The sequence below is a fragment of the Paramisgurnus dabryanus genome, chromosome 24 (assembly GCF_030506205.2).
Source record: "Paramisgurnus dabryanus chromosome 24, PD_genome_1.1, whole genome shotgun sequence".
In the NCBI taxonomy this organism is placed as follows: Eukaryota; Metazoa; Chordata; class Actinopteri; order Cypriniformes; family Cobitidae; genus Paramisgurnus; species Paramisgurnus dabryanus.
The window spans coordinates 5,224,733-5,244,084 of NC_133360.1; the positions used below are offsets into that span (position 1 = coordinate 5,224,733).

The 19,352-nt window shown below is 35.0% G+C and overlaps 1 protein-coding gene and 1 long non-coding RNA gene across 4 annotated transcripts; one reads left to right on the forward strand and one right to left on the reverse strand.

Annotated features, from left to right (window-relative positions):
* Positions 1–5,309: 5,309 nt before the first annotated feature.
* LOC135721297 (uncharacterized) lies at positions 5,310–6,265 on the reverse strand. Its single transcript, XR_010521476.1, has 4 exons — positions 6,060–6,265; positions 5,832–5,978; positions 5,681–5,742; positions 5,310–5,604 (listed from the first exon to the last, which is right to left on the reverse strand). It is a non-coding gene; the product is annotated as an uncharacterized lncRNA (long non-coding RNA).
* A 7,515-nt stretch (positions 6,266–13,780) lies between these two features.
* On the forward strand, positions 13,781–19,295 carry c24h19orf44 (chromosome 24 C19orf44 homolog). 3 transcript variants are annotated; one of them, XM_065244337.2, is made up of 9 exons: positions 13,781–14,108; positions 14,287–14,432; positions 14,664–15,275; positions 15,351–15,588; positions 16,557–16,633; positions 16,713–17,121; positions 17,195–17,284; positions 17,368–17,534; positions 18,644–19,295. In XM_065244337.2, the coding sequence occupies exons 2-9, from the start codon at positions 14,334–14,336 to the stop codon at positions 18,731–18,733; spliced, it is 1,782 nt and encodes a 593-aa protein (XP_065100409.1). In that variant the 5' UTR covers positions 13,781–14,108; positions 14,287–14,333; the 3' UTR covers positions 18,734–19,295. The 3 variants fall into 3 exon arrangements, with proteins under 3 accessions (XP_065100409.1, XP_065100408.1, XP_065100410.1); XM_065244336.2 differs by having other exon boundaries at positions 13,781–14,104; XM_065244338.2 differs by having other exon boundaries at positions 13,782–14,104; positions 14,664–15,266.
* Positions 19,296–19,352: the final 57 nt, after the last annotated feature.

A 19,352-nucleotide genomic window follows, 5' to 3' on the forward strand; every position in this document is an offset into this window, starting at 1 on the left:
GACAAGTTGTTCATAGTTTTTTATGTGGTAGTGTCAACTTATGTCTGAGATTTTGTAAATTCATCAGATGTTTCTTACGTGTATATTTTCTTAAACAAACATTTTTTGTTTTCCAAACATAGTTAGGATACACACTTTTGTCGCCTCAAACACTTGATCAAAGTTTTTCTTCGTTAGTGTCAACTAATGTCTGAGATTTTGTAAATTCATCAGATGTTTCTTACTTGTGTATTTTCTTAAACAAACTATTCTTTTCAATCTTAGACAGTCTTCATACGTTTGTCTTTCGATAAGTTGTTCATAGTTTTTCTTCGCTAGTGTCAACTCATGTCTGAGATTTGTAAATTTCATCAGATGTTCTTACATGTGTATTTTCTAAAACAAATTTATGCTTTTCAAACTTAGGTAGTCATCATACTTTTGTCTTTCGACAAGTTGTTCATAGTTTTTTATGTGGTAGTGTCAACTTATGTCTGAGATTTTGTAAATTCATCAGATGTTTCTTACTTGTGTATTTTCTTAAACAAACTTTTCTTTACAATCTTAGACAGTCTTCATACGTTTGTCTTTCGATAAGTTGTTCATAGTTTTTCGTCGATAGTGTCAACTCATGTCTGAGATTTGTAAATTTCATCATATGTTCTTACATGTGTATTTTCTGAAACAAATTTATGCTTTTCAAACTTAGGTAGTCATCATACTTTTGTCTCTACATACATTTGTTCAAAGTTTCTTGTAGCTAGTGTCAACTGATGTCTGAGATTTTGTAAATTCAACAGATGGTCTTACGTGTGTATTTCTTAAACAAACATGTTGCTGTTCAAACTTAGGCAGAGGTCATACGTTTGTCTTTTCATAAGTTGTTCATAGTTTTTATTTGTTAGTGTCAACTAATGACAGAGATTTTGTAAACTCATCAGATTCAAACAAAACTCATTCATTTCTGTAGTTTATGTAACACCTTGTCAAACTCTTAAAGGTAGTACTAACTGTTTAAAACAACAATTCAAAGTATTTTAGATTTACTTGATAAATCTTTTACATCAAAACAAACTAGGATAGCAATATGTCTGAATCTGTAACAGGTGATACCACCAATAGCGTGTTGTACATAACAAAGTCTGCAAAATAATAAAGATTGATTAGGTTTTTATTTAGTAAACCTTTTAACATAAAGTGTAGAGTCTTTTGTATGTAACAACAAAGATGCGATGAAACAACGCAAAACAAGAGAGGATGCGTTTGTTAAAACACATATAAATTAAGATGCATACATCTACAAATGGGGCAATGTTTGAAATAGTTTGCCCGTATAGCATCTAAATTCGGGACCAATAGATTAAAGACATTGCCCCATTTGTAGATGTATGCATCTTAATTTATATGTGTTTTAACAAACGCATCCTCTCTTGTTTTGCGTTGTTTCATCGCATCTTTGTTGTTACATACAAAAGACTCTACACTTTATGTTAAAAGGTTTACTAAATAAAAACCTAATCAATCTTTATTATTTTGCAGACTTTGTTATGTACAACACGCTATTGGTGGTATCACCTGTTACAGATTCAGACATATTGCTATCCTAGTTTGTTTTGATGTAAAAGATTTATCAAGTAAATCTAAAATACTTTGAATTGTTGTTTTAAACAGTTAGTACTACCTTTAAGAGTTTGACAAGGTGTTACATAAACTACAGAAATGAATGAGTTTTGTTTGAATCTGATGAGTTTACAAAATCTCTGTCATTAGTTGACACTAACAAATAAAAACTATGAACAACTTATGAAAAGACAAACGTATGACCTCTGCCTAAGTTTGAACAGCAACATGTTTGTTTAAGAAATACACACGTAAGACCATCTGTTGAATTTACAAAATCTCAGACATCAGTTGACACTAGCTACAAGAAACTTTGAACAAATGTATGTAGAGACAAAAGTATGATGACTACCTAAGTTTGAAAAGCATAAATTTGTTTCAGAAAATACACATGTAAGAACATATGATGAAATTTACAAATCTCAGACATGAGTTGACACTATCGACGAAAAACTATGAACAACTTATCGAAAGACAAACGTATGAAGACTGTCTAAGATTGTAAAGAAAAGTTTGTTTAAGAAAATACACAAGTAAGAAACATCTGATGAATTTACAAAATCTCAGACATAAGTTGACACTACCACATAAAAAACTATGAACAACTTGTCGAAAGACAAAAGTATGATGACTACCTAAGTTTGAAAAGCATAAATTTGTTTTAGAAAATACACATGTAAGAACATCTGATGAAATTTACAAATCTCAGACATGAGTTGACACTAGCGAAGAAAAACTATGAACAACTTATCGAAAGACAAACGTATGAAGACTGTCTAAGATTGAAAAGAATAGTTTGTTTAAGAAAATACACAAGTAAGAAACATCTGATGAATTTACAAAATCTCAGACATTAGTTGTCGCTAGCGAAGAAAAACTTTGATCAGGTGTTTGAGGCGACAAACATGTGTATCCTAACTAAGTTTGAAAAGAAAAATTTGTTTCAGCAAAAATACGCGAACCTAGCAACATCATTAACAAACCATAGGTAAAATATAATTTCATGTTTGCTTATTATGCACTGATAGATGTTGACCTTAGTTGAACCTAACCCCACAGGCATACCAAGGGTCTGCTCCACTTCATAAAAATCCTGTCATTGGGGGGGGGTTTTGTGCTGTAAGTTGTAAAGCTAAAGACTCTGATTGACCTTAAACCTAATCTAACCTAATATCAGGTTAGGATGTTCGAATAGTATATTTTTATTTTTATTATTAAGTCTAGTGTGTCTCTGTAAGCCATGGCAATTTTGTTAAAATGTTTTGTCTTTAAATAAATGTTTGTTGTCACGTTAGTGACATCCTGGCTTATAACATCGTCAACTTTGATAAATAATATTTGCTAACATTTTATTGTTCCCTAAATGGATAACAGAGGGGTTTAAGGTTACATTAATTAAAAAACAACACCACAATGTGAGATAAAATGTCTTAAACCTTTTAAGTTTCTTTAAATCACAAATAATGGATAACATGATTTAATCAGTGTAATGAAGCCTACATCTAAAAACCCTTACTTATTGTCAATGAGGACACAGACTTAATATCAAAACTTTAGTAACAAACAGAGACATCATAGACCACCATGCAAACACACACACACACACACACACACACACACACCCACACACACACACACACACACACACACACACACACACACACACACACACACACACACACACACGCACACACACACGCACACACACCTTGCAAAGACACAGGCTCATAAACACGCCCCCACATAAACAGCCTGGATGCACACACAGAGACACAAGCGCGATTTGGTGCTGCTCGTGTGACATTAGATATAAACTTACTCATACACACCTAGATGTTTAATTATGGAATGTGTATAAAAACTTTTGGATGTTAAAACAAAAAAATTAAGATCGAATAGCTTTTGTCATAAAAGTCACATGGCCGTTTCATTTTAAAACCCGCATGTTTAAATCAGAGGCGTTCTAAACTAGAAATGCTGACAGAATTGCATTTGTTGTATAATAAACACATAGAGGTTGGGATCCACAGCGGACACAAAACCAGGAAATGGGGTCAAAATGTCTTAAACAATAAAAAGGTTCTTAACGCCATAAGAGCACCTCAGCGCACATTCTCTGGCAACGATGGTACACGCATTCACGTGTTTTAATCAGAGACTTGGTTAAAGAAAGTCCCAAATCTAAAATAAAACCCCCTATTATACCGGAGCGGACAGAATTACATTTTATTGTGTAATAAACACATATTCCCAGTTGGTTTTAAGATGTCATTAATTTAAAACAAAACCCAGAAGATGATATGAATATGTTTTTAATCGTTTAAAAGTTTCTTAATGGCCCATATGTCCCCGCATCCGTGTATGTTCTATTGTAAACGCCGGAGCCCCCGATCTTTAATGGCTTGAACAGAACCCCCTGCTTGAAATGCTTCACAGATCTCGTGAAGTGAATCAGCTTTTATATAGTTTAAAATAAATAGGATTTAGTCTAAAGAAATGTCGACCTACTGGGGTTTTGACATCGTTCATCGCTATACACATACTGAATATTTCATTAAATAATTTGTTACAACCAAATGCTTTATTTTTGTCAGTGTGCTATTACATTTTTACCACTACAGTTTTAAAAAGATCCTAGTTTACAACCCGCCACCTGCTGTGAACAGCCATCATCATCCCACACACACTGTTATAAGACCATCATCAGAAACAGAAAAATATCTGATCAGAAAAATATAGCTTATAGTTAAATAGATAATAGTACATTTAATGTTAACCACTTACAACTAAAAGATTTTATTCTTGCGTGACTTTAAAAAAGTCTCTTGACAAAACAAACGTATATATCAAGTTGTATTTATAAGATAGACACAGTCATTTGTCCTAAAATCTAAAATAATAATTTATTTTTGTCAGAGCAGACAATATAATACTCTTTGTATAATATACACATATTCACACATGTTTTAAGAAGCGTTTAATTAAAAATAAACCCCTAAAATGAGTTGTAGACGTCTTAAAAACATTTAAAAAGTTTATTAACGTCAGCTATAAGTTTCTCTGTCACCATCGGTGCACGTATACATATGTCTTAATCAGAGCCTTGGTTAAAGATTCCCCTAAATAAAATAAACTCCTATTTTGCCATAGTGGACAGAATTACGTTTTATTAAGGTTAATTTAAAACGGCATATATGAACACACACACGGCGCTTTGTCAGGCACCGCCGGATCTTTAATACGCGTGAAACTATAGAGCAGGTTATGAAAAGATTCACGGAGTTCCTGAAACCGTTTAAAAATTTTATTTAGTTTAGACTATCGTCTAAATATTGTAGTATTGACGGCGCCGAAGGATATGGCTCAGGTCATTGCTTAAACTATACACGTATACGGAATATTTAATTAAATAACTTGTGATGTTACAAACAAAAGTTTTAATTATAACATTGTTCATGATTTGTCTAAATCTAAAATAAACATTTACTTTTTTGACCCCCGTAATGGGGAATTATTTTACCCACGTTGGGTTTTAGAAATCTTTACTCGCTTTACAACACGCACCCCTGTGAATGAATGCATGGCTTGTGAGACAGTATGGAGGAAGGGTGAGAGCTGACATCGAATGCCAAAACACGAGCTGTCACACACGAGCCATCATTAAACATAACAGCATACGCTTGACATAAAACACACGCAGTCATTTGACCTAAGATCTAAAATAATAATTTATTTTTGTCAGAGCAGACAATATAAGACTCATTGTATAATATACACATTTTCATACATGTTTTAAGAAGCCTTTAATTAAAAATAAACCCTAAAATGAGGTGAAAACGTCTTAAACAAGCTCTGTGGACAAATCAAACTAGGTATCCAGTATCCGAAATGTTTTAAATCCAATTTGACACAAAATGTTTAAAATGTCCCCAGACAAATCCAAAAAGTCTCTGATTTTTCTCTTTTTTAAAGATACGTCCAAAGCGTTGTGGTCTGTATCCTAACCTGTAAACAGATAAAAACAAGTTATTAGGACAAATATCTAAATAAAGCAACTTTTTCTTATGCAACATAAACGTACCGGGGAGATCCGCTATTTTGCAATAGTACACACAACGTTCGCTTTGCAGCAGATATCCAAACCTTTAAAACAGATAACACATGTTATTAGAAAATATTAAAACAAACCAGTTTGTTTAAATCTATTGTAACAGGATTAAATAAATACACACCGCACAACACGAGCCACTCGGCGTCTCTTTGCTCCAAGATTTCCTTGTTACGCTGCGGGTGGTTCTAGTCTCGGTCTGACTTTTTTGTTCATTCCACTCTTCTCCGCGATTTAGCAGGAATAGTTAATACCAGTTTAGACAATTTCGCTGCAAGACCAGAGATCGAATTTTTAGTTTTTAAATAATCAGACAAAATAATGAAACGAACACAGCGAAACACATACATACCAATAGACTTGAGTATAACAGCTCTGCTCCATCCAAACTGATGCCGGAGATCTCTTGTCGCTCCCCAATAAAGGTTCGGTCATAAACTTTCAAAGATTACAGCACACGACCCCCACACAAACACACACTGACATAATATCACCATCAGAAAACTTTGTGTCTGAACAGAAAATAGACTAGTTCGATAGAAAATATCGGCCTTTAAGTTTAACCAGCTACATCTAATTACATATATATATATATATATATATGATTAGTGATTGCCTTAAAATAAACTTTTAATGTTGCAAAACTGTAGATTCAACAACACACACCCAGCAGTGTGACACGCAGTGGTGAGACTCGCACGGGTCGAAAAGGGAGGGGTGATAGACAGCAAATGTCGAAACACGAGCCGTCATTAAACATGACACCATACGCTTGACATAAAACACACTCAGGAAAAACAATCACTCTAAATGACCGGCAATAAAACCATTAAATACTTTCTGTCTAAAGTTGACAACTTGTACAGATTTTGATTGATGGTCCCGCCCCCCTGTCAAAGGGGTCATAAAAACGACCTGTCAGACAGCAACTGTCACCGGGTGGGGGAGGGGGTCATAAAAGTTTGACGAGTGCCGTCCCCATACAACTACTTACAGTGTCCTCCCCTAGAGACAGAAAATATTATATCACCATACAAAGGTATAAATCTCCCATTGCTCCAGTCTCACAGGGTGTTCCTCAAGGTTCAGTTCTGGGTCCACTTCACTTCTGTTTATCATTTATATTTATCCACTTGTCGACACCATACACATGCATGGACTTCAATTCCATGGCTATCCTGATGACATTCAAACCTACCTTACCACTAGCTCTGATTGGCTGCCTCACTCACTCACTCACTGCATGTATCAGGGATATAAAGCACTGGATGTCCTTGAATTTTCTTAAACTATATAACAACAAAACTGAAATATTGTTGAAGGCTCTACTATCTTAGTCAAAAAGATGGACCTGTCCTTTGAAATTAATGGGAGTCAATTTAGAGTCATTAGAGTTCTACTTATTACATTATACAAATAAGGAAATCAATGTGAATAACTTCATGTAACTTTATGTACTCACGCTATTAATTTCTATGAATTAAACACACACAGGCTGATAATTGTTATCTTTTTTATCGCTCCGGAGATAATGTATTACTGTAAGTCATAATCAGTGCACATAATGTATTCATTTTGTCCTGAAAACAATAGTTAACACTCTGTCCATTTAAGTGGACTAAATATGACTAATAAGGTGTTTCGACTTTCAATGGCACTGACAATACCCATTGTTATTGATGTTAATAACAACACCAAAAGTAAAAATGGATCTTACGCAAATCATATGTCATCAACTCAAAAAATAAAACGAAACTTTATCTGTCTACGCTTTCTTAGGCGTTTGTTTAATACAATCTCTAAAACACACGAAGACACTGCAGCAGAGATATCCAAGCACTTCATTGACTACACTTTATTTTGTATAAACTCTCGAAATTAATTGAACTCTACGTCAATATGAAGGAACTGTTTCTTTTGTTTTCATTTTATCAATTATGGAAGGTAAGATGATTTTAATTTTTTTATTTGATCAGTGTTTTAACTGAATACCGTTTATAATAACAAAAAATGTATTTACGTTTTACACACACTCTTTTACAAAGCCATGCAGGTGAATTCTTTACAAAATATAGCAATTGTTGTTAGATGAATTTAACTGGGTATAAAATTCATTTTGCATTATGTTTATTATATCAGATATTGTGAGTTATTAATTCACATCATTCTATGATCACACTGTACACGCTTATACTTTAGTGTAAAAAATTTATCTTTCGGCAATGTTTTGTCATAATATGGCACTTTAAAATAATACAGTAAAGAAATGCACAGTCTATCACTGTTTAACCAGCAGGTAAGTTTCTCGTATTTTATGTTTTGTCATGTTATGATGAATCATATGGCACAGCTTCAAAGCTGTTATTGTTTAAATATTAAAGGAGTTTTCCTTTGGAATAAAGAGAAAATGTGTATATGTCGTCAGGGCCGCATTAACACTGTAAGGGGCCCCTGGGCTTTACCCTTTTGTGGGGCCCTTCATCCACCAGAATTACAGCCTACATTCACACAATCTTTATAATAACCCTGCTGATAAAAACAGAATCAAACCAGCATGGACCAGCATGGGAATTATGCTGGTCTATGCTGGTTTAGCTGGTGGTCACCAGCATACCAGCGCCAAAACACAACATATGCCGGTCTTGCTGGTATGACCAGCTGGTGCTAATGCTGGTTTGGTGCTGGTGCTAATGCTGGTGCTGATGCTGGTTTAGCTGGTGTTGACTAGCAAACCAGCACCAAAACACAACATATGCTGGTCTTGCTGGTGCGCTGTTTTTTTTAGCAGGGCACTAAGAGCAAGTTGTCAGGCTTTTATTTTGCTGGAAAAAATGCAATAACAAAATATTAAAACCATATCAGAATGCCCACAATATACACAAATATCACTGCATAACATATGCACATAGTCCTATAGGGTGACCCGAATAGTCTAAGATTCGATGCTTTGACAGGAGAAGCTTGATTCGACTACTGCACATTTGAATCGTCGCAAATGTGTTATAAAATGAGGATCATTTAATTTTGACTGTATAAGAGTGCACATTATCTGATTTCACATATAACAGCTTTCTCCCAATATAAAAAATATACAGCCTATTATGATAATACTAAGTAAATAATATGTGAAAAAGTAGCTTTTAATAAATATTTTTAAAGTCTGTTAATAGCCTAAATCCCGTGACAGGGCTACACGTCCATATCCAGAAACCATTGCAAAGTCTCTTTGTTTCTGCAATTTAAAAGACAAAACAGGCAATTCTATACTTTCGTTATTTTAAAATTTATTTTAATATTTCTTTGTTTTTATTTAATTTATAGATTATTTAGGGTTATCTGATTAAACTATTTGTGGCTTGTTTTATTCCCCTGCGCATTTAGGCATTTTGCACCCATTCTGCACCTTATTGATTCTGACTTCATATTGTTTATATTTTTTATTAATTATAAAGGTAAATTCTGATCTGATTTAAGTTCTGTAAGTTTTGGATTGCTTTCCGTTGTGTCGATGTTACGCTGTTGCATGCTGTCACATTCAATTTAGCCGAACGTGCTAGGTGCTCTGCGTGATCATATTTAGGCGTTCATCAAACTAAACATAAAAAAACAGATTTTTTCGACAAGTACAAGTTTTAAAATGTATTTAAAGTCGCAATGAAATTGAAATGAAAAACTATATATATATATATATTTGTAATATTGTGGTAGTATTAACAAATGACTTATTTGTGAGCTTCATTATTTTTAAAAAAAATTGTGTGTCCTCATAATCTTTAATCAAAAATGCAAATCTCCTCCCCTCCTCAAAACGAGCTCTTCTCACTTCCGGTCAAAAGTATGGCAGGTGGGTGGGGTCAGGGAGAAGATCGCAGCTATTAGCAATTAGCAACACGACCCAACTTCAAACGATCCAATCAGATCTCGATGGACAAATTCAAATCCAGCCCTGCCTTATTTAATCTCAAAAGCCGTTTCATTCGGATATACGTCACCACGGGGGTTGCTTAACTTGTCAAAAGTTGAGCTACAAAACAGGTAAGCCGTTTTTTTTTTCGGTGATGATACCGAATATAAATATCTCTACCGAATCTGACACAATTGTCTCTCTTGTGATTTAATAATATGGTCGGTGTTAACTTTCAAATAATAGAAAAGAGATTCCTGAAACAAATGTTATAAGAAACATCAGATGTTTCAAGTTAATACAGAGATGATCAAAGTGAAAGTAAGCAATCAGAAATTTCTGTGCAAAATAATAAAGCATATATCTATGAAATGATTAATTTCAGTGTTTTCTTGTTATAAATGAACCGTTTAAGGAATTGTATATAAAGCTTGTTTTTTATAATTTACAGTAACAAATTATATGTAATTTCCCGTCTTTTATTTCCTTGCCACGCTAAATCTCAAAATGAAATAAGATCGCTGAACTTAGCCGTGGCTTCCAAGGCAGAATCTAATTTGTTATTTATTAGATTTAGTTATCAAAAATGTTTTGTGTAATATCTTTGTGTGCTGTTCTGTACATCTTGGCTTTAAAATGTTGCGAGGAATCATCTAATGAATGTTTACACGTTGTCTTTCATATTAAGATAAAAACGCGTCCTCAGTTTCGTCTTTGTTCATCAGAAATGGAATAATGGATATTTCAGACAGAAACTTTAAAAAGCTCACTAATGATTGCAGGGTAGCCTACAGTAAGTGAGAGATTTTCTTGCGCAGGAACTGCATTCACGCACGGACATTCAAAGCAAAGCGATTAAGCATCATTTTAAAGGGAGTATCAACTTTTTATAAAATGCGGTTGTTATTTTTTTCCGGCATCTCGGGGCCCTTTCCAGCCCGAGGCCCTGGGCTTAAGCCCATGTAAGCACATGCATTAATGCGGCCCTGTATGTCGTTCAATTACTTCACTATCTTTTTTGTAGATTTATTGTTGTCTGTATATTGGATACACAACACATGCAGTTGAATCAATTATTTTACTGATATTTCCAACGTTGGGTTTCATAAGTGAATAACTCATGTAATTGTAATGGTTTCTGTTTTTTTCCAGGTGTGTTTAATGGTGAAACACAAGAACCAAAGTCTGTAGATGTGACTCTGTCAGTGATGGAAGGGGAAACTAAAACTCTTAAATCTGGTGTTACTGAAATACAGAGTAATGATCTAATACTTTGGATGTTTGAAGAGACCTGCATAGCTGAGATGAATAAAGAGACCGGCAAAATGTCATTATCTGATGAAGGAATTTTTCAAGACAAGCTACATCTGGACACTCAGAATGGAGATCTCACCATCACAAACATCAGAAATAAAAATGCTGGAGTTTATCAACTAAAGATTATTAACAGTGAGGTTTTATCCAAGACATTCACGGTCATTGTCAATGGTAAGTAACTCATCGGCTCAGTACGAAGGCTCACAAATGCTGCCCTCGGAGAAAGGCATCAAGTTACATCCGAATCCAAGGCTGTAAACATATTCTCTACTGTAAAACTGAGCATTTTAATATGAAGGTCTATGGGAATTGACTCCCTTTTGGATCCAACCTCAAGCGGCCAGTCGATGAGTTGCAGTTTAAATCACTTCCGAATTGGCTTCATCAGAGAGATCATAAGGTTGCCCCTCGGTACTAACAACACCTCAGAGGCTTATACGAAACAGACCTTTTTGTAATTTCTGAACACAGTGCATTTCTTTATTGTGAGCTGTGATATTAAGTCTTTGTTTGAAGTTATAATAATGTTTCTCTTTTTTTTTTTATTCTAGCAAATGGTCTAGATGTAGGTCATAAAGCACTACTGATATTTGCTTTAGTCGGGATCATAGCTGCTGGGGTGGTTGTGATTTGTTCTAACATCAAAAAAGTAAGTTTATTTATAGCTAATACCACAAAAGAAAAATATGAGCTTTAATCAGGAACAGTATGGGTTAAATTGTTCAGGCATTTTTGTCTTCAACTTTTTCAAGACAATTTTTAGTTTTGCTTTTAATTAACAATATGCACTGTAAAAAGTGCTATAGAATTCATATTTAAGGTGTTTAAAGGAAAACACCACCATTTTTCAATATTTTACTATGTTCTTACCTCAACTTAGACAAATGAATACATCCCTAACTTTTTTCAAATCGTACGCTTAATCTTTGTACAGCGTGTCGTGAATGTGTTAGCATTTAGCCTAGCCCCATTTATTCCTTAGGATCCAGACACTAAACCATGTTTTCCCCATTTAAAGACGGTTACATGAGTAGTTACACGAGTAACTATGGTGGCACAAAATAAAACGTGGCAATTTTTTAGGCAGATAAAAATGAGAACTATATTGTTTGGCGGTAGAGCACTTAATTTGCAGCACTTCGACCTCCGGTGCGGTAATATTGAAGGTTTAAGTTTATGCGAGAGGGGGAGTAGTCAGGATGGGGGCAGAGGTCCGGACATGCTGTACAAAGATTGTGTGCACGCATAAAAAAAAAGAAGTGCTAATTCATCTTAGTTGAGGCAAGAACATAGTAAAATATACTGTGTTTTCCTTTAAAGGTCATATCTTGATCTTTTATTGTAACCACAAGAAAATAATTGATTGAGTAATGTATTGAATTGTGTTTATTTTTAAACAGTTCCCACTGATGAGGCGCCACAGATTCTAACCAATGTCAGAGGCATAACTTTGTTCTGAAAAGTGGTGGGGACTGGGGACAAAATCAGTGTCAATCAAACTAATCTAGAAACATGAATTTAATTTGTGATATAAAATTTTATAACTATGTTAGTATAATTATTTTAAATAATTAATATGGATATTTATATACTGTGTGCCCTCCACTATATATATATATAGGCACTCTTGGTAAATATGATCAAAGAAAGCTGTGAAAAATGTTTTTATTGTTTAACCTTTTATATGAGCATATATTGAATGCCAAAATTATATTTTGAAATTAGGACTTTGTTATTATGCTCCAATCACAATCTTTTTTTTTTACCTTACTAGTATGTGTGTTATATTATTACCCATTACATTTATATTTAGGCAGACAAAGATCAGGAAACAATAAAGCGATTTACAAGAAATGCTTATGTACGGGATCATGTATTTTTTTGAATCAGGCAGCATAGTTACATCTACACTAAAGAGAAAATAATCACTTCATTCGATGTTTAAAACTTTGCGTCTGCTACACTTTTATAAGTTGTATAAATAAACTTACCGCATTATTTCTCTGTCTGATTTGTGTGTCCCTGTAATAAGGAATAAAAGAAGCGATCAAAAGCATATATGTGTGACTAGTATATGTTATATTGTGGGGGGTTATAGTTTAATACTGCCCTCGTGTGGAACATTTCGGAACTTTCAACTGTGGGGAACATACATTTAAAGGACAAAACATTGATTTATAATGTGTCCCACTACATCAACGTCTCTCAAAAGATACTGTTACAGTCATTCTTTTTCCTTTTGTTGTTTTAAACAGAATTAGTCACAAGACACATGCCACAAACATATGCTCATCATCATCATCAACGTCAAACCGGTTGTGCAGAGCATAATTGAGAACAAGGGAATATTTCCCTTTGTGTTGTTGAACAATATTTGAACTTAAATGTTTACTTGTTCATCACATAGAGCTATTATGCGAATCATTTTTATTAATGACTAAATTGATGTTAATTGAGCTAACAGTAAATTAGTTCAGGCTAGTTGTCAGAGTAAAGCAGTTTTCTGCTTAACTTACCGCTTTCTGGTCTTGCCGTTTTCCAAATCCACTAAGTTAATATTTAGACATTTGTTTTTGGGTGTAATTTTTAACTGTTTGTTCTCTATTATTTTGACGTGAGATTGATTTTTCTGAGAGGGTGAGACTCGCGCGCATTACAAGACGCAACGGTTTTTTACGAGAAATCAATTTATCTTTATAAAATGTAGATAGTTTTCAATCTTATTTTTATTTTCCCTATATTTGTTTTTTTAATGTATTTTTAATGTATCTACGCCTGGTGTTATATTTTATGTTTTTATAATCTATGTTTTAAATATAAATTATTGTTTGAAAACAGAAAACCGTAAATGTTACCACATTGATTTACAAACTATCATATTTCACTTTAAGACATTTTTAACTCTAAAATAAAATATTTTTGGCAGACTTTTTATTAATACCTTTTAAAAAACAAAATCATTTAGTATTTTGGCAGACTTTGAAACTAGTTGGAAGAATAAAATAAATAGAAAATATATTAAAGTCGCAAATGCAAATTACAAACAACGTTCATCGAGTGAAGGAAGTGAAGTCAGTACTTACGCAGGCTGTTTCCGGAACGCTCGTGACGTTGTCATGGTGAACAATAGGCTCGCGGGACGCGGCTGTGTGAAGAAAGCGTTTAAATGTGAACGAGTGCGTGAGTCTTATATTTATTTTCCGTGATTTTGATGTTCTTGAATCGTTGTAGCTTACCAGACTTTATATCCTTATCTTTGCGTATATGCGAGTATCATGGAAACCACTTCCACTACGTCCATTACTTAAATGTTTTGAGCTTTTGCGGTCTAATTTATTTGCATTGTCTATGTCTGCAGTGTTTAAGAGTTTAGCTGAAGAAGTGATGATGGTCTAACTGGTCCAGATGTTGGGTCGTGGAGGAAGGAGCTCAGCTCTGGACAGGGCGAAAGCTCATCTCTCTGGACAGAGGATTTCTGCTATATCAAAGGACAAAATAAATGTGGTTAGTGTGTTTGTTATTTACCTATGAATGCTTTAAAAGAAGTAACGTTGGATCACAATATTGTCACCCTTGTGGTGAACAAATCCATTAAATTAAAAGCTATTGTGGAGATATTGTAAAAGGGTTGTATACCCTACAACCTGAAGATGGGTTGGCATGATGGCTTAATAGAAATTATGTTTCAGATGCATGTCAATTAACGCTCAGTATGAAATATGTTTGTCTATCCAGGGAAACTTTGGGACGGTGGTACCACAGTCCAAACAGGCTACGTTTTTGGACCTGAGTGACGTCTCTTCGACATCACAGAGTAAAAACAGAGATGATCCTGCGCAGAAACCATCAGAGAACTTCAGTCTGGGTGGTGGGAGTCGATTTTTAAAGAAGACATCTAGAGATGCCGCAGGGGATGGACGGTCGAGTCCTGGTGGAACCGACAAATTTGAGTTTATACCTCAGCGCAATTCACACAGCGCGGCTTTAAGCAAACTCTCGCTTATTGAGAACCGCATCAGGAACCAAAAGGGTAAAGGGGAAGGACTCGGTATCCAAACAGAACCACAAGAGACACGGCTATCTCTCCAGTCCAGCAGCGATCCGAGCATGACAGGAAGTCGCTTTCTGAAAATAAATAAGACACTGTCTGAACCTCAAGAGCCCATGAAGACTCCACATAAAACACCGTTAGAGTCGATCACCGCTGTCTCTGGTGTGAATGATCGTAAAGGATGGAGATTTAGTCCGGACAGTGATGAACAAGACATCCAAAGACTTTTAGGAGATTCTTTCAGTTTATCAGAGGACATCATGCAAAAACCAGCAAGTCCTGAACCAGTTAGTAAAGTATTAGATCTAGGTTTACCCCATTTACTCAATTCAGAGTAATATAAAACATTCTTCTTATTTGTCTTTCTTTAGTTTCACAGGAAGAGCATTAAAACATCTATTCAACCTTCTCCAACTTCAAAACATCCTCCATCATCACCTAAACCTCCACCCTCCAGCAGGCCGGACTCACGCAGGCTGATGTTCACCGATCGCTCATTGTCTTCTGAATCAGATCACAGTGAGATCAAATCGCTGGATGATCTTTTTCCTGTGGCCGCCGCACTAGATTCAGACGACACTGTTAGCGAGAGGAGTGCAGCGTCTGATGGTCAGTTCACCTTTAGATTGAGAATACATCTAGTAGTCAATGGCTCTGTCGGAAATAGCTCCCTATACCCTTAACAAGTGCACTATTTAGGGACAGCCAACTTATTCAATCCCATAATGCACCGCAATAATCATTGTACAGCAGATATATGATCAACAGCTAGCCGCTACCCATACACTTTGAGTCGCGTGCCAAATGAGCAAGATGGCACCTTGTGTCTCCACCGCTTAGTGTATGAATTTATTCACTCATTCAAGTGGACTATATTAGCAAACTAATGTGGGGAATACGGTATAAGGGTACATCGAGCCATTTGGGACCCAGCCATTGTCATTTTAAAAGAAATACTACATCAAACATTGAACTTATTTAGGGATGCAAATAACGATTATTTTCATAATCGATTAATCGAGCGATTATTTTTTTCAATTAATCAACTAATCAGATAAAACCAAAATATTTACATGAATAAATATTTAGATTTTTGACGTTATTTAGGGATGCAAAAAAAACAATTATTTTCATAATCGATTAATTGACCGATTATTTTTTTTTCAATTAATAAACTAATCAGATAAAACCAAAATATTTCCAAAAAAAATATTTAGATTTAGATATATAATAGATTAAGATTTGACTTATTTTAGCTTAATAAGGCACTAAATTAGGGTATTCTCATGAAGAAGTGTACTTTTAAAAGTACGGAGTACTGAGTACTACAGAGTATTTTGTTATTTTAAGCCTTAAATGAAAAAGTTTGTGCAGCTTTTTAATAGTAAAACACATTTAAATGTCAAAATGTGAATAAATGTGATGTCACAGACTTACTTATCGATTATCATCGATTTTAGCGATTAGTTGTGCAGCCCTAACGTTATTGCTTTTCTTTGTCCAAACTATTATTTTGCAAGAAATGAGAAACATTTGTTTAGATAGAGTCGTAAATTATTTTTTTATGTTTTTCCTAGATTTTAAACTTCATGTCATGTCACTCGATGATCTGGCTCCTGTCCTCTCTGAGGTGGCTGAAATCTCACATGACAAGGTGTGATAAATTACTAATTTAAAAATGTGAAGATGTTTATATTTTATGACGCATAACATCAATTTTCTTTCTTTGGCAGGTTGAAACGAAACTCAAAAACGAAGCGGTCAGTAAATCAACTAATAACATCATAAAAGTTCCTTCACCACCCACTCCAGAAGAGCTTTCAGCAGCCTACGAGAGTGATTTCGAGAGCGAGACCCCGTCTGAAGAGCCAGCGAGCGTCAGCGAGGTCTCAGAACATCTTACAGAAGACGACAGAGATGTATCCGAGGCCCAAAGCTCGTACAAATCCCAGGATGAAGATGATAAACTCACTTCACTATCAGAATCATCTCGCTCATCCAGACACCGTAGACATTCAGACTCTTCATCACAGTCCGGTTCTTCTAATGCGACAGTGACTCGTGGTCTCAGTCCTGAGCGTCAGATGAAGGACACCGCTGTACAGACGCAGACAGACGGACTGACGTACACGTGGTCCTCAGGTTAGTGTTTGCAGTCTGTTAGATCACCAAAGACCTGGACATGCTTCGGTGATCATATTGGTTGTTTTTGCAGGAATGGCTGCTGTAGGTCCATCGCTGGGAATGACATATGTGGATCCGACTCCGATAGCCAGTCACACAGTCAGCGCTGAAGCCATCGAAAGTGAGTATAAGATGTAAAAATCCATCTTAAAAATAATACAGCATTTAAAATATGAAAAAGCTCACAATCTTTTATGCTGACAGGTGTGACGTCCTACAGTCCTGCTATGCTTGCTCTGAACGATATGTTACGCCAACAGTTGGCTCTCACCAGGGCTTTTATAGACACCACAAGACGTCATTACACGTCAGTGATGGAGGCATTGGGAACTGGCGACTACAAATACACAACATTAGAGGACACTAAAGAGGTAAGACGTCTGTGACGATAATCATTTTAAGCAAGCATTTAGCTCACACTTAAGCCCAGAGTATAGTTGGTTTAAAGAATTAGTCAATTTTCTAAAAAAAAAATGCAGATAATGAACTCACTACCATGTCATCCAAAATGTTGATCTCTTTCTTTGTTCACTCAAAAAGAAATTATTTTTTGAGGAAAACATTCCAGGATTTTTCTCATTTTAATGGACTTTAATGGACCCCAACACTTAACAGTGTTAATGCAGTTTAAAATTACAGTTTCAAAGGACTCTAAACGATCCCAAACGAGGCATAAGGGTCTTATCTAATGAAACGATTGTCATTTTTGGCAAAAATAAAAAATATGCAATTTTAAATCACAACTTTTTGTCTTCCTCCAGTCATTTGATGCGCCAGCGCGACCTCACGTAATACGTCATCACGTCAAAAGGTAACGGATGACGAATGGGAAACTACGCCCCAGTGTTTATAAGTGTGGAGAAAGAGGACCGATCCGATGTTGTTGTATGTCGAATGATACTTATTAATGTCTTTGTGTACAGTTTATTGTTGTGCATTTCATATGTGTAACACTTGACCTTTCCACATCAATAGGCAATTACGTGAGGTCGCGCTGGCTCATCACAGCTGGAGAAAGATGAGTTGTGGTTCAAAGGTGCATATTTTTTATTTTTCTTGTCAAAAATGACAATCGTTTCGCTAGATAAGACCCTTATGCCTCATTTGGGATCTTTTAGAGTCCTTAAAACTGCAATTTTAAACTGCATTAAAACTGTTAAGTGTTTGTGTCTATTAAAGTCCATTAAAATGAGAAAAATCCTGGAATGTTTTCCTCAAAAAACATAATTTCTTCTCGACTGAAAAAAGAAAGACATCAACATTTTAGATGACATGGTGGTGAGTACATTATCTGGATTTTTTTAAGAAAATGGACTAAGCCTTTAATTTCATGTACATGGACCCTCGCATATGCGTAAAAACTGAACTGTACTTATAGCTTTAGATGTTTCCACAAAAGATGTTACTGTTGCTGAATTACTTTCTACTTTGAAGTTTCTTTTACCTTAATTTACTTTTTGCTCTTTATCTTTCCTTTTAGTTCATCCGTACTCACAGGCCACCTAAACTGAGCATGGAAGAAGCTTTAGAGGAAGTCCTGCAGGAGATGAGGGATTATCATTACATTTGACATCGTGAATGTACAGTTCATACTAGATTATACACGGCCAAAACATGAGATGTGATGCAGTATTATGTGTATAATAAAATTGTATTTTGTATCTGTTGTGAATGGCAATAAGAGAAGCTTTTCGAAGCTTCGAATCAATTGCTTTTACAAATTGATTCAGTTTTTTTAATCGTTCGAAACGCCACGCACGCTGACCAAACATTTTACACTTTTCAAATAATAGCAAGACTTTTCTAAAAAAATTTTTTAAGAAAAATCAATTATTTAACTTAAGCCATACTTAAAGTGTATTGTGTTTTTAGTTTTATTTAGGGCAAACAAATCATTAAAAATGTATTACCCTTTTAATTATGCACGTTTGTCATTAAATCTCTCTATAAACAAAAAGTAGACAGAAGGATGCATGTTTTATGAACTTGCATAATAAAACTGACCCGAGTTTATCTAACCGTTTTCAAAACTGGTTATTGGTGATCAATTCCCCCTAGTGGGGAATCATTGGAATTTCGAAACCGTTAAGACGTAATGAAGCCTCGTTTGCTAAAATCAGTTTGAAACCAATGATTCAAAACAAAAGATTTGTAAATATTTCGAAGCCTCGTGAAGCAGTGTTTCGAAA